Consider the following 14,898-nt stretch of genomic DNA (forward strand, 5'->3'; position numbering starts at 1 on the left):
GTTAATGATGGTGAAGCTGGGACCTAAACAGGCAGTTTGTTCCAGAGTCCTTTCTCTTAGCCACCGTGCTATGATGCTTCTCTGTTATAAGGCTTGTTGTTTGGTAAGTGAGAGTAAGATGTGCCTTCTCTCTGGAGAGATTCTTCTTAACTCATTCTGTATGTGAAAGATGTGATTTGCAAACTGTGCAACAGAAATAGGTGTTGCAAAAGTAGGAGATTTGGCATGTTTAAGGGTCCTCCAAGTGAATGGTGTCATAGGCATACATTCCACAAATGTCCTGATTTACCCTATGATTCAGCTAATTCCTCAGGTTGGATCAACCTATTGTTTCTAAGTATTATTGTGAGAATGCATTGGTGTTGTTTGGGGTTTGTGTTCCATTAAAGAGAGTGACTTAGAGCCAAACCATCCCTAAGACAAGAGCATGGAGGAGACAAGGACTTAGGAAGCTTGAAATTAGCTTTGACTTTTAAACTTCTACACTTAACAGCAAAATCAACCAACCAGGAATATTTTTTCTGCATCTTCCATGAATTTTTCTTCTCTTGGTAATGAAAACAAAGTCACGGGACAGAGAAACAAAGGATTTGGAGGGCGCACAACAATTAATTTGAGGTTTATTTCATCAAGGAAGAAGTAGTTCAAGTTCAACTCTCAGATAAATCTATGTTCCCATAAAGAAGGATTGCATTCACAATATTACAATCTCCTATTATTATTTCTCCTCATTCATTTATTGACTCAATAGTTACTCAACCACTGAGCACCTAGGCCTACCACATGCTAGACACTTTTCAATGTGCTAATTCTTTTCTCATTTCTTTTCTATCACTTTTTTTTTTTTTTTTTTTTTTTTTTTTGAGACAGAGTCTTGCTCTGTCACCAGGCCAGAGTGCAGTGGCATGATCTCAGCTCACTGCAACCTCCGCCTCCCGGGTTCAAGCAATTCTCCTGCCTCAGCCTCCCAAGTAGCTGGGATTACAGGTGCATGTCACCATGCCCAGCTGATTCTTATGTTTTTAGTAGAGACAGGGTTTCACTCTCATGGCCAGGCTGGTCTCAAATTCCCAATCCAGGTGATCCGCCTGCCTCGGACTCCCAAACTGCTGAGATTACAGGCATGAGACACTACGCCCGGCCTTCTTTCTATCACTTTTATGGCTATTTTGACATTCTCCTGGGGATGGAAGACAAGCTGAATGGAGAGTTTATAGCATCAGAATATTGTATTCATTTCTTGACCTCTTTCCTCTCTTCCACTGTTTACCTGCTGCTCAGCTTCCCCAATATGGGTTCACATGCTTGTTTTCTAGCTCCAGGTTCCCTTTCTACACTATTTTGTTTTAATCCAGAATGGTTACTTATAGTGATTATTTCATTGAGAAATTAGGTTTCGACTACAGAAGTGTTGCTGTGGCTCCTTTATTGAAGAAATATCCTGCTTTTTCAGACATAGCTCTCTCCAGGTTCCACCCCACACCCCACTTTAATCCAAAGCCCAGGGTAGCCAGCATTAAGAGTTTAAAATCTAGATTTAAAAATTTTGTAGACATGCTTTGTTTTCTTTCCTGTTTTCTCTCCTGTTTCCTGATTCTACATCCCCTCCCCTCTTTCCAGGAATTCAGTGCTGGGCTCACTTATGAACTCATGCGGAAGGATAAAGGGGAGGTAGGGAAGAGGTTCTGCCATCTGATGTGGCTCCTGCTTCCATTCTCAGAGCAGGACAAAAGGGCTTGTTCTTGGGTCACAAGATGCAATTCCAAATGGGACTTTGTCCCAGTTTCATCCTCTAGCTTTCTGGCTTCAGCTCTCCCCCTAGCTGTGTGACTGACTGTCCTTCAGATTTGCAGGGGCACGGTCTGCTCTGGGGTGACATCTCCTGTGCTCATTGAGCAGTTCATTTCAGGGGAGTGTGATAGAGCAGCAGCCAAATTTGGTTCTAGAGCAAGTGCCTGAAAAAGACCTCAGGAAATGTTCTCTTTTTTCCTTGCTATGTTTTCATGATTCTTCTAGAGCAAATCATTGTCCTTTAAGATAAGGTGAGAGTTGAAACCGCATACCTCAGTGGATTCATTCCTCAAGTGAACATGAAGATTTAGGTGACATGCCTCACATAACTTTTGAGCAGCCACCCTGGAAACATATTTTTATTTTATTGTTAGATGTTACCTGGAGGATGATTTATGTACAGTGGATACATTTTAAGCTGGATTAAGTTGGCTCTGGTTTAAAAATATCTTTTTTTGATTTTTGTTTTATCGTTTATTTTTAATTATACTTTAAGTTCTGGGGTACATATGCAGAATGTGCAGTTTTGTTACATACACGTGCCATGGTGATTAGCTGCACCCATCAACCTGTCACCTACATTAGGTATTTTTCCTAATGCTCTCCCTCCCCTAGCCCCCCACCCCCACAGGGTGTGTGACGTTCCCCTCCCTGTGTCCATGCGTTCTCATTGTTCAACTCCCACCATATGTGAGAACATATGGTGGTTGGTTTTCTGTTCTTGTGTTAGTTTGCAGAGAATGATGGTCTCCAGCTTCATCCACGTCCCTGCAAAGGACACGAACTCATCATTTTTTATGGCTGCATACTATCATGGTATATATGTGCCACATTTTCTTTATCCAGTCTATCATTGATGGACATTTGGGTTGGTTCCAAGTCTTTGCTATTGTGAATAGTGCCGCAGTAAACATATGTGTGCGTGTGTCTTGATAGTAGAATGATTTATAATCCTTTGGGTATATACCCAGTAATGGGATTGCTGGGTCAAATGGTATTTCTAGTTCTAGATCCTTGAGGAGTCGCCACACTGTCTTCCACAATGGTTGAACTAATTTACACTCCCACCAACAGTGTAAAAGCATTCCTGTTTCTCCACATCCTCTCCAGCATCTGCTGTTTTCTGACTTTTTACTGATCACCATTCTAACTAGTGTGAGATGGTATCTCATTGTGGTTTTGATTTGCAATTCTGTAGTGACCAGTGTTGATGAGCTTTCTTTCATATGTTTGTTGGCTGCATAAATGTCTTCTTTTGAGAAGTGTCTGTTCATATCCTTCACCCACTTTTTGATGGGGTTGTTTGTTTTTTTCTTGTAAATTTGTTTAAGTTCTTTGTAGATTCTGGATATTAGCCCTTTGTCAGATGGATAGATTGCAAAGTTTTCTCCCATTCTGTAGGTTGCCTGTTCACTCTGATGGTAGTTTCTTTTGCTGTGCAGAAGCTCTTTAGTTTAATTAGATCCCATTTGTTAATTTTGGCTTTTGTTGCCATTGCATTTGGTGAAAAAACATCTTTTATATAATAGAAAATATTTGGCTGGTCACAGTAGCTCACGCCTGTAATCCCAGCACTTTGAGAGGCTGAGGCAGATGGATCACTTGATGCTAGGAGTTTGAGACCAGCCTGGCCAACATGGTAAAACCTAATCTCTACTAAAATACAAAAAAATTAGCTAGGTTTGGTGGCACATGCCTATAATCCCAGCTACTCCGGTGGCTGAGACATGAAAATCACTTGAATCAGGGATGCAGAGGTTGCAGTGGGCTGAGATCACACCGCTGCACTCCAGGCTGGGTGACAGAATGAGTTTCTGTCTCAAAAAATAGAAAGTAAAGTAGAACCAAGTCTGTAAATAAATACATGATTATATTTTCTATTCAAACCTATATATATATATATATATATATATATAAATCACAGGCAATTTTAATGAAGAAGGAAGGAGCAACTAGAAACTCTTGGCCCCCATTTCTAGGGCTTGGCCTATGGCTTTAGCTTCTCTGACTGTCCCCTCAGTATGGCTGTTCTGAGCCTTCCTTTCCCCACCGTTCCAGGTGGTCTGATGTTCATTTACCAGCTATCAAGTCCTCTCTCTTGACTGAGCAACATAGGAGAGCTTTCCTGGACACCATGAGCCCCCTGGGAGCTCTCAGGCCTCACCCCAGAGCCCCTCTGCACTGAGCACCCCAGTCTTTTCTCTGATGGTTCTGCCTATCCTGCAGGAACTTCGCACCTGGGAGGAGGAGCTGACGCGGGCTGCGCTGCAGCAGAAGAACCAGGAGGAACTGCTGCGGCGTCGGGAGCAGGAGCTAGCCGAGCGGGAGATTGACATCCTGGAACGGGAGCTCAACATCATCATCCACCAGCTGTGCCAGGAGAAGCCCCGGGTGAAGAAACGCAAGGGCAAGTTCAGGAAGAGCCGGCTGAAGCTCAAGGATGGCAACCGCATCAGCCTCCCTTCTGGTCAGTGGCCGGGGACCAGCTGGGAAGTGGGAGCAGGGAAAGGAACTCGTGTGGCAGAGGGTTTGTGGGAGCCCGGGACTGAGCTTGGGAAGATGATACTCTGGGGCTCAAACTCCAGCCTGTTTTAAATGGGCCATTCTGTTCAGTGGAAAGACTGGCATGTTGAAAATCTACCCTACTCCAGGGAAATTGTTGCACGTGAGTGAACACAGAATATGAAGTGAGGACAACCTGGCAAGGTCCAGGCTGCTAGAAGCCTGGTGGCTCACAGGGACACATCTCACTTTAGGCAAACCTGGAGAAGGAAGCATGAAGTTGGGGGAAAACATTCCAGGGTGTGCATGTGTGAGACACGAGAAGTTTTGGCTCTGCAAAATAACTTGTCTCAAGGTTTCTTTTTTTTGAGACAGAGTTTTGCTTTTGTTGCCTGGGCTGGAGTGCAATGACAAGATCTCGGCTCACTGCAACCTCCAGCTCCCCGGTTCAAGCGATTCTCCTGCCCCAGGCCCCCGAGTAGCTGGGATTATAGGCGTGTGCCACCATGCCCAGCTGATTTTTGTATTTTTAGTAGAGACAGGGTTTCACCCTCAAGTGATCCACCCACCTTGGCCTCCCAAAGTGCTGGGATTACAGGTGTGAGCCACCACACCTGGCTGACGTTTTTTTAATTAGTCCCCTGAGTGCAGTTGAGACTGGGTTTAATAATGTATGAGAATTTACATGATAAGATTTACATGTGACCTTTCAGACACACACATCAGTTGAATAAACGTGCATTTGTTGTACTGCAGCCTTGGGGAAAATATAAAGAAATATGAAACAATTAATTAGAATCTTTGTGGTGTGTAATATATCCATGGAGGGAGCTGAATGCTAAAATGTGTGTTGATGTAGATAAAGATATTCACTGTGTTCTGAGTCTATGAGGCCCTAGAAAGCAGGCTTATTAGAAGTGTAAGGAACAGGCCGGGTGCAATGGTTCATGCCTATAATCCCAGCACTTTGGGAGGCCGAGGCGGGTGGATCACCTGAGGTCAGGAGTTCAAGACCAGCCTGACCAACATGGAGATACCCTGTCTCTACTAAAAATACAAAATTAGCCGGGCAGGGTGGTGCGTGCCTGTAATCCCAGCTACTCAGGAGGCTGAGGCAGGAGAATTGCTTGAACCCGGGAGGCAGAGGTTGCGGTGAGCCGAGATTGCGCCCTTTGTACTCCAGCCTAGGCAACAAGAGTGAAACTCCATCTCAAAAAAAAAAAGTGTAAGGAACAAAGAAAGAATGGTCTAATAGGGGCAGGAGTAGATCATGTTAAGCACTAAAGTGGTGGCTTAATTAAGTACAGATAAGGGAACTCATTCCATGCAGTTGAGTGAATATGTTCATGAGCCATGTTTGCTGGTTTCCTTGCTGCACATTTGTTTTTCCTTTTCAGACAGCATGGACTCTTTAAGCACCCCTTGAACATCTAGCATGTGTCAGCATATTGTTGCATGCCAGGATGCAGATAGAAAAGCTATAGTTCCCACCTGCAGGGAGATCACAGTCTGATGGGGAGACATAGGTGCAAGCAGCAGCTATTTATTTTACCTCTTTGATAGATGAGGAGACTGAAACTCAGAAATTCAGAGCTGTAAGTTTTACATTCTTTATGCTGTACTGTAACTTCCTTTGGAATGTGTCCGAATTGCAGCCATTTGCTCCATCTCCCTCATTGCCCTAGGTTCCCACAAGGGCTAGTCATTGATACCCTGCTCTGCCTGCACTTAGTGAGAAGAATCAGTGTCCCTACTTCAGTCCCTGAGAAAAGAGGACCAAATCTATCTGATAATAAATTACGTGAAACCAATAATTTTAAGTTAAATTTCCTAGAATAATCAACAATATCTCATGAGTTAAACAGCTATTCTTAATACATAACTGCTTGAAGTATATTCACTTATATAGACAGCTTTATGAAGCTCACAAATGAAGTTCACTTGCACAGTGAATTTTCCGTCTTTTTATACGTTCATCTCCCCATGTCCCTTGGGAAAAAGAGATGATTCTAAAAGAGAACATTTCCCAGGTGAACAAAGAGCTTTTCGGGAAACTGGGGCCTGTCCCTCAAGGATGCTGAGGAATGTCATATTTCTTATATGAATTTAATTATGGGAAACGTTAATGCATACACGTGTTTGTCTTTCCCCAAGCAGATTTCCAGCACAAGTTCACGGTGCAGGCCTCCCCAACCATGGATAAAAGGAAGAGTCTTATCAACAGCCGCTCCAGTCCTCCTGCAAGCCCCACCATCATTCCTCGCCTTCGAGCCATCCAGTGTGAGACTGTTTCCCAAATTAGCTGGGGCCAGAACACACAGGGGCACCTGTCCCCTGCTCTGTCCGGCCACCGACTGGTCCAGGCTTGCTCCATCCATAACTTCTGCCACCTCTCCTCGACAATGTGTATATACATGCACATATGTACGCAAACCCTTAGCCCTTTCCCTTGTTTCTCTCCATTAACTTTACTACTGCCCCCTCTACCTTTTAGTCACATATCAGCAAAGGGGTTTGTGGGTACTAATGGGATCTTTAGTGGTTTGCAAAGCAATTTAGAAACTGGTGTGTGATGTAGATACAGGTCGCTACCTGGCCTGAGAACCTAGCACACTCTTTGCCATATTTGGGGCATCATTGTTTTTCTTTCATCCACGCTTCCCAAGGAAGGGTTTTTTTTCAAAGTACAGGTCCTAAGGAAATTTGCCATATACTTTATAATAGGCCAAATCTGGGCCAATTTTATCTTTGCTACAGTATTTGCTTAAAAAAAATACACATACATGTAAGCGTGTGTGTGTATGAATATACAGCTATATGTGAATGAATTAGTTTCCCTGATTTAAAGACAGAATTTATTTAAAAATCCAAGATTTCGGCTGGGCGTGGTGGCTCATGCCTGTAATCCCAGCACTTTGGGAGGCTGAGGAGGGCAGATCATGAGGTCAGGAGATCGAGACCATCCTGGCCAGCATGCTGAAACCCCGACTCTACTAAAAATACAAAAAAGTTAGCTGGGCATGGTGGCACCCATCTGTTGTCCCAGCTACTCGGGAGACTGAGGCAGGAGGATCGCTTGAACCCGGGAGGCGGAGGTTGCAGTGAGCCAAGATTGCGCCATTGCATTCCAGCATGGGCGACAGAGTGAGACTGTCTCAAAAAAGAAAAATCCAAGATTTCTAGCTTTCCTTGGAAAATGAAATCAAATCAGTAGGTTTCTTTTTTCATGTGGCTACAGCTGGCTGGCACTAATAGCAGCTTCCATATACTCCATATTTTGCCTCAGCCTCTTCAACTCCTTGTATTTTGGTAACTAGTTCACTCGTTTATGATATAAGCACAGTCCCTGGGGCATTTGGGTCTCAACCCTTGTTCCAAGGTATTAATGTCAGAAAAATATTCCTCCTCTCCTATCTTTCTCTAGGCCTGTTCCTTCCCCCTCTCCTACTCCAGACTTCTTTTGCCATAACCTTGAACTCCTCATTTTCTTCCCAACCTTTTCTTTCCAAGATTTCTGCATTTCCACGCCTTCCTTACCCCTTGTCTTTTTCCCCCCTTACCTGCCTCCTTATTTGCTCACTACCCAATCCCACCCAACAAAACAGGTTAAGTCAGATCTGTTTGGAACTCTGATGTCTGGCTGGCTAAGCTCTAGCTTTACATTGGACTTGTGAAAATTAAAGAAGTGTTTCCATGTTTAGTACTTTGAGAGAGCTAAATGATTGGTGGCGGAGAACTCCATTACTTTCCTGGAAGGGTCCACTTGGGCACAGAGTTTTTGATAAGGTCTAACTTCCCGGCAGCTCCGAATGTGTGTGTGTGTCTGGTGGTATAGAGGCTAGTTTGGGGGAGCCCTGTCTGTCCATTTTCTAGATCCTGTCCAACCCTTGTGATTCACAGTGACACCAGGTGAAAGCAGCAAAACCTGGGGCAGGAGCTCAGTCGTGCCAAAGGAGGAAGGGGAGGAGGAGGAGAAGAGGGCCCCAAAGAAGAAGGGACGGACATGGGGGCCAGGGACTCTTGGTCAGAAGGAGCTTGCCTCAGGAGATGAAGGGTAAGTGCCAGATGACATGAAATTCTTTCTCTCTTGAAGATGGATGTACCATTTAAACATAGGATATGAAATAACTTTTTTTCTCTGTCGTGTGTTTGATTGCTTTCTGAGAAATTACAAGCTTCTTGATCTTTACAACAGTTTTTCACCCTCCAAGCTCCTGGAACCTCCTAGGACAGGCCTGGAAAACTTTTTCCATAAAGAGCCAGATAATACATATTTTAGGCCTTGTGATTCCTGTGGCCCTGTCACAACTCTTGAGCTTCACTGTTGGAACACAGAAGCCGCCAGAGACCATGGACAATATGTAAATGAGCGAGCGTGACTATGTTCCAGTAAAACCTTATAAAAGCAAGTGGCGGGCAGGGTTTAACCCACCAGTTATAGTTTGCCAACCCCTGAAGGCGTTCTACTCAGAGTAGCAAGTAGCCCAAGTGTTAACCAAATGTAAAAAGTTCTGCCAGAGTGTTCTGCTTATACCTGGCTCTTCTTCCAGCTTTAAAGCAGAGGAAAGAGAAGAAAGAGCAGAAGTTAACAGGACTCTCTTGCCTAGAGGCTCATGCTGAAGCAGAGGCAGGCAGAATAACCCAGCCCTGGTGGTACAGTTGTATACAACGCCAGGGCCGCTAGAACTTCTTTCAGATCTCACCCCATAGCCACATTGCCATGTATGACGGCCTCCTCTGGGCAGGGCACAAGGGGGCTGAGAGCCTGGGATGTGCTTGTGTTCTCACTCGTGGGCTTGAGGCCTGGGGGTCAAATTCTCCCTCGAGTCTGGGTTCTTCACAGGCAAGGCACTCATAGTGTAGTAATGAAGATCTTTGACTCTGGCACCAAACTGCCTGGGCATGAACCCTGGCACCACCACACCTAGCTGTGTGACATTATGTTTTCTCATTTATAAATGGCATAACGTTAGTACCCATCTCATGGAGTTGAGGCAGGGACCAAATAAGTTCATCTTTGTGAGTGCAGGGAGGATGAGCTGGCCCATAGTGAGCGTATGTAAATATTAGCTGTGATGAGACTTCCTGCTTCTCATGCAATTTTACATCATACCTGAAGAATGGACGGAACCATTTATACTTCATATTCTTGGTGTTGGAAGCTAGCACAGTGTTTCTTGATGTTTCTATTAAATACGTGCGAGGATAGCCAGCAGTCTCCTTCCACATTTTTTAGTGACTTTCTAAAGAGCTTCTCAGGTTGAATATTAGGCTTACAAGTGCCCTGAACCTGCAAATGGCCTTGGTAATCCTTTAAATACTAAGATTCCATGTCCAAAATCTATGATTTTCCCATGTCAGATCTGAGCTGAAGGTAAAAATAACAGTTTGATTCACAAAGGATTGACTCTCTGAAGCTAGGCTTTGTAAATCACTAGATACCTTTGAGCAGAAAGTTTAGATAGGTAGGGCAAACTACCTTAGCTATGTAAGAATCCAGCAATGGAATCCTTGGGGGATGGCAGATTCTTCTACTAAGTTTTGTAGGAGCAAGAGCTCTCCAGTTTGTCCTTTGAGCTCTGGGCTAGAGTAGGGTTGAGCTGGGTCTGAGAAACTCAGTCACCCTGAGTCTCTTGATTTAAATATTTTTTTTTCTTTTGGTCTTGGTAGTAAATTAACTTTATTTCATGTTGCAAAATATTAACTTTGGAATTTTCTTCTTCCTCATGAACTTTTGAAGGAATTAAAAAATATGACTTAATTTTTTCATGATTCTTAGTTCCTATTGAAGAAATAAAAGTATATTCTATCCAGACTTGAGTGAAGACCTCTTTAATGTCAGAAATTTTGAGAACTTCTATGTGATAATATTTCTGGTTTTAGTATCTTTTGACTAAAGAAAACACATGATGAACAAAAGCCATTTTGAATTCAGTAATGTTAAGTGAGTTTTGCATCCTCATCCTTTTAAAAAATAATACATATTTGTCCAAAACATGCATACCTGTCTATAGACTGCTTGGGTATCTATGGATTCACAGACCCCCTGCAACCATGCTGCAGCTGCCCAGGGATCTTCGTCCTGGGCCTGTCTTGGTTTAAACAGGACCATCTTGTTAAGATTCTTTCATGGTGTGGGCTTTGTGTCTGGACAGTGGGAAGGCAGCTGGTGATGTGGTGTGAGTCCAGCCTTGGGTGTTTTGGTGTGGGAGAGGCTGAGCTGGATATGCCCTCCGTTGCCTGCTACTGATTCTCTTTATTCATTGAAGATCCCCTCAGAGACGTGAGAAAGCTAATGGTTTAAGTACCCCGTCAGAATCTCCACATTTCCACTTGGGGTGAGTCTCATCTTCACCCTTTCACCAGCTGTCCTGGTAACAATCTCCCTTCCATTTCCTTTTTCTTACAGCATACCCTGTAGAATCAAGCCTCGTTATTGCCAGGGCTGAACTGACTTTTTTGTTTTTGTTTTTGTTTTAAGCAGTACCATTGTGCACCTTGGGAAAATTCCTGTGTTGATCTAATTTTACCATATTCTTCACTCCACTGACCACTCCAATTAGAATACTCCTGGCACTCTTGGTTTTAGAGAGGCTTAGATATGTGGCTATTTATCCTTTGGTCCTCAGCATTGGTTTTGACTTTACTAATCTGGATTTTCCTGGATCCAGAGCTGGAAGTAATGTTACGAGAGTCTCAGTTGGAAGCCCCAGGCTGTGGGTTTGGCAGCAGGTTTATCTCTGACTGTATTTTGGTTGAAACCAGTGGTGGTTGGGATGTACTTTAATTTGCTGGTATTTCTGATAGCACTTGAAACAGAATTCTGAACAGGGAAAAAGTTGGTCCTCTGTCTCTCTTAAGATGGCTAGGACTTTGGGGAAAGTGGTCTTTAGTTGAATGATTCTTCCTAGCCTTAAAAAAAAAAAAATAAATAAAAATAAAAATATAAAAGAGCCACTCTGGTCATAATCCCAATATTTCCAGGGCAACCATAGCCCACAGATTCCTCAGTCCTCCCTTTTACTGTCCTCTAGGGAAAAGACCAGTGCTTCTAGGCCTCTGGTTCCCCCCTCCTACAAAGTGGTTGGCGGGGTGCCCAGGCTGTATCCTCGGAGAGTTACCAGCTTTCCATATGGGCTGATGACAGGGATTTGAAAGCAAGCTCCTGTCCTGTCTCTCCACCCCCAGACAGACCAAGGGCTCTGCTTCAGCACTGTGCACTACCCACATAGGTCTGTCCCACAGTGCACTGGGTTGGTGCAGCTTTGTGGGTTGATTTTTCCTTTTGAAAAGGGGATGGGTTTGAAAGTTGCCTAAGCATGCCACAAAGCTTGGAAGGAGAGCCTGAGAAATGCCTTATGTGGAGTAGCGTGGTCCACCTCTGCTAGCTCGGCTGCCCGGTGCTTGCCTGGCTTCGCAGATCTTTGCATCACAGTAACTGTCATGCCATGAATGTGTTGTGTCCAGTGTCTGCTTTGAGTGCTTCTCTCTTAAGATGGGCTCAGGCAAGACCCCCGGCCAGCAGGGCCATCCTTATTCTTTCTGTCTGCTTGCCAGCCGGCCCACTAGTTCTTTCTGCAGTTCCACAGCAGCATGTGAGGGGGATGGGTCATGTCATTGCCCTTTTCTTCCCTGGAGCATGTGCATTTCTGTTTGTGAAGCAGGTGGGCTTGGTAAGAGTCATTGCCTGTATGTACTCCAAGGTTCTTTGGTAGAATGAAGCAGGCAGGGAGAAACGTCTCCATAGACCCATGGAGCTGAGGGTCAAGTAAGGAAGGTAACCAGTTCTGACAGTTTCCTCTTTTCCTCTGATTCAGCCTCAAGTCCCTGGTAGATGGATATAAGCAGTGGTCGTCCAGTGCCCCCAACCTGGTGAAGGGCCCGAGGAGTAGCCCAGCCCTGCCAGGGTTCACCAGCCTTATGGAGATGGGTAAGCATAGTTCCTCTTGAGAGTCTTGCCTGTCTCCCTGCTCCCTGGGGGCATTCTTGCCCAAGCTTCTAGGACCATTTAAGGACCCCTAGCACTGCTTCATGGAGGAAACATTGGGAATGTTTTTGTTCTAGAATGTTCAGTGTTCTAGAAACTCATACTGCACTTGTGTTAAGGGGCTGGTATTAGTCAGGGTTCTCCAGAGGGAGAGAACCAATAGGAACCAAAAGGAAGTATATTAGGGAGAATTGTCTCACACAATTACAAAGGCAAAGTCCCATGATAGGCCGTCTGCAAGCTGGAGAATGAGAAAAGCCTGTAGTGTGGCTCCCAGGGAAGACAGTAGAGTGGCTCAATCCCAGTTTGAAAGCCTTAACACCAGGGAAACCAGCAGCGCAGCTCCCAGTCTGAGGCCTGAGAGCCTCCAAAAAGCCTCTGTTACAAGTCTGCGAGTCCAAAGGCTGAAGAACCTGGACTCTGATTTCCAAGGGCAAGAGGAGAAAAAGTGTCCCTCTCCAGAAGGGAGAAACAGAGAGAGGAAGCTCAGCAAACTGAGCATCCCCCTTTTTCTGCCTGCTTTGTTCTAGCCTTGCTGGCAGCCAGTTGGGTGGTGCCCATCGACATTGAAGGTGGGTCTTCCTCTCCCTGCCCCCTGACTCCCATCTTAGTCTCCCCTGGAAACAGCCTCACAGACACACCCAGCCACTGTGCTTCACCAGCCATGCAGGCATCCCTCAGTCCAGTCAAGTGGATACCCAAGTCACCATCACAGATCCCTTATGAAAGAAATGGCAAATTAGCGGATCTTTTATTCTGCTCTAAGGAAATGGGCTCTGGAATGGAGAGTGGTTTCCCTGTGTTGGGGGGTGGATAAAGCCCCCTTGGTTCAGTGTTCATTTCCATGTCCTGCTCATCACACCATTGAACCTTTGTGTCCCTGAGACTGAGACAGGAGGCCTGGGGTGAGGGGAAAGGGCCAGATTCTTATTCCTGCCACCTCATTTCCATTTCCTGTTTCTCTTCTGCTCTTGTCATCTTCACAGAGGATGAGGACAGTGAAGGCCCAGGGAGTGGAGAGAGTCGCCTACAGCATTCACCCAGCCAGTCCTACCTCTGTATCCCATTCCCTCGTGGAGAGGATGGGGATGGCCCCTCCAGTGATGGAATCCATGAGGAGCCCACCCCAGTCAACTCGGCCACCAGTACCCCTCAGCTGACGCCAACCAACAGCCTCAAGCGGGGCGGTGCCCACCATCGCCGCTGTGAGGTGGCTCTGCTCGGCTGTGGGGCTGTTCTGGCAGCCACGGGCCTAGGGTTCGACTTGCTGGAAGCTGGCAAGTGCCAGCTGCTTCCCCTGGAGGAGCCTGAGCCACCAGCCCGGGAGGAGAAGAAAAGACGGGAGGGTCTTTTTCAGAGGTCCAGCCGTCCTCGTCGGAGCACCAGCCCCCCATCCCGAAAGCTTTTCAAGAAGGAAGAGCCCATGCTGTTGCTAGGAGACCCCTCTGCCTCGCTGACGCTGCTCTCCCTCTCCTCCATCTCCGAGTGCAACTCCACGCGCTCCCTGCTGCGCTCCGACAGCGATGAAATTGTCGTGTATGAGATGCCAGTCAGCCCAGTCGAGGCCCCTCCCCTGAGCCCGTGTACCCACAACCCCCTGGTCAATGTCCGAGTAGAGCGCTTCAAACGAGATCCTAACCAATCTCTGACTCCCACCCATGTCACCCTCACCGCCCCCTTGCAGCCCAGCAGTCACCGGCGGACTCCTTCTGATGGGGCTCTTAAGCCAGAGACTCTCCTAGCCAGCAGGAGCCCCTCTAGCAATGGGTTGAGCCCCAGTCCTGGAGCAGGTGAGTCTTCTTCCTCTTTCTCTTTCCTTTCTTTGTGCCTCCTCAGGGAGTGAAGATGTTTGCAGGCCTCATTTTCTCTTTCCACTTCTAGATTTGAGTGAACACCATTCCTCCTCTTAGCCAATCAAGAAATACAGATCTGGGATCAGGGAGGCGGCCAGGGCTGGCTGACTTTTCTCTGACCTGTGCCTCAGGGGTCTTCCCTGAGGGTTGAAAGAAGACAGGCAGGTTCTAGGAAGAATCAGAAGACCTGGGACTCCTTTGGAATGTCCAGACCCTGAGTCTAGGGTAGGGTAGTGTTTTCAGGGCACAGGAAGGGCAGGAGTCTAGCTTCTAGTTATTCCCTGAGGAGGATGATGCATTTTCCAGGAAGGAATCTTACCCTGCATGTGGGAGCGATATTTTCTGCCACATAGCTGGGATTTTGCCTCTCATTATAGCATTAGTTCACACACACTCAGAAGGCAGGCTTCCACCCATTCATCACACCCTTCAACACTCACCCCTGACTCGTACCTGCCTCTTCAGGCACGGAGGTGAGTCCAGGCAAATTGCTATCCCTGTGCACATGACTGCCCTCGACACCTGACGCCGGGGGACACACACTCTTTCCTGTCGCCATCCCTTTCTCCCTGGAAGACCTAAGTCTGACTTGGAAACAGCCCCTAATCCAGTAGGAAAAGGGGGGATGGTAATACCCTTTCAATGACATTTAAGTTTCAACAACAATTGTATTTAACTGTTTGGCTTGACCTGCCCTCCTGTTTTTTGTTATACTCAGATATGTGACCTCTTTGGGAACAGAAACCCTACGTTACTCACCTTTGG

The 14,898-nt window shown here is 46.0% G+C and overlaps 1 protein-coding gene across 10 annotated transcripts in view; it reads left to right on the forward strand.

Annotated features, from left to right (window-relative positions):
• Window positions 1–14,898, forward strand: part of MAP3K9 (mitogen-activated protein kinase kinase kinase 9) — an 88,234-nt gene that overhangs the window by 64,124 nt on the left and 9,212 nt on the right. For 2 of the 10 annotated variants that reach the window (XR_008659425.2, XM_055288961.2), the window contains exons 6-12: window positions 4,018–4,258; window positions 6,451–6,717; window positions 8,194–8,347; window positions 10,563–10,631; window positions 12,111–12,223; window positions 12,811–12,852; window positions 13,267–14,070. Coding sequence is in view for 9 of the 10 variants with exons in the window: in XM_055288961.2 (XP_055144936.1) it covers window positions 4,018–4,258; window positions 6,451–6,717; window positions 8,194–8,347; window positions 10,563–10,631; window positions 12,111–12,223; window positions 12,811–12,852; window positions 13,267–14,070 (1,690 nt within the window). In the remaining variant the exon portion in view is untranslated. The remainder of the gene's footprint in view (window positions 1–4,017; window positions 4,259–6,450; window positions 6,718–8,193; window positions 8,348–10,562; window positions 10,632–12,110; window positions 12,224–12,810; window positions 12,853–13,266; window positions 14,071–14,898) is intronic. The other 8 variants (XM_055288962.2, XM_055288965.2, XM_055288963.2 and 5 more) reach the window with 7 other exon arrangements.

Source organism: Symphalangus syndactylus, chromosome 8 (assembly GCF_028878055.3).
Source record: "Symphalangus syndactylus isolate Jambi chromosome 8, NHGRI_mSymSyn1-v2.1_pri, whole genome shotgun sequence".
In the NCBI taxonomy this organism is placed as follows: domain Eukaryota; kingdom Metazoa; phylum Chordata; class Mammalia; order Primates; family Hylobatidae; genus Symphalangus; species Symphalangus syndactylus.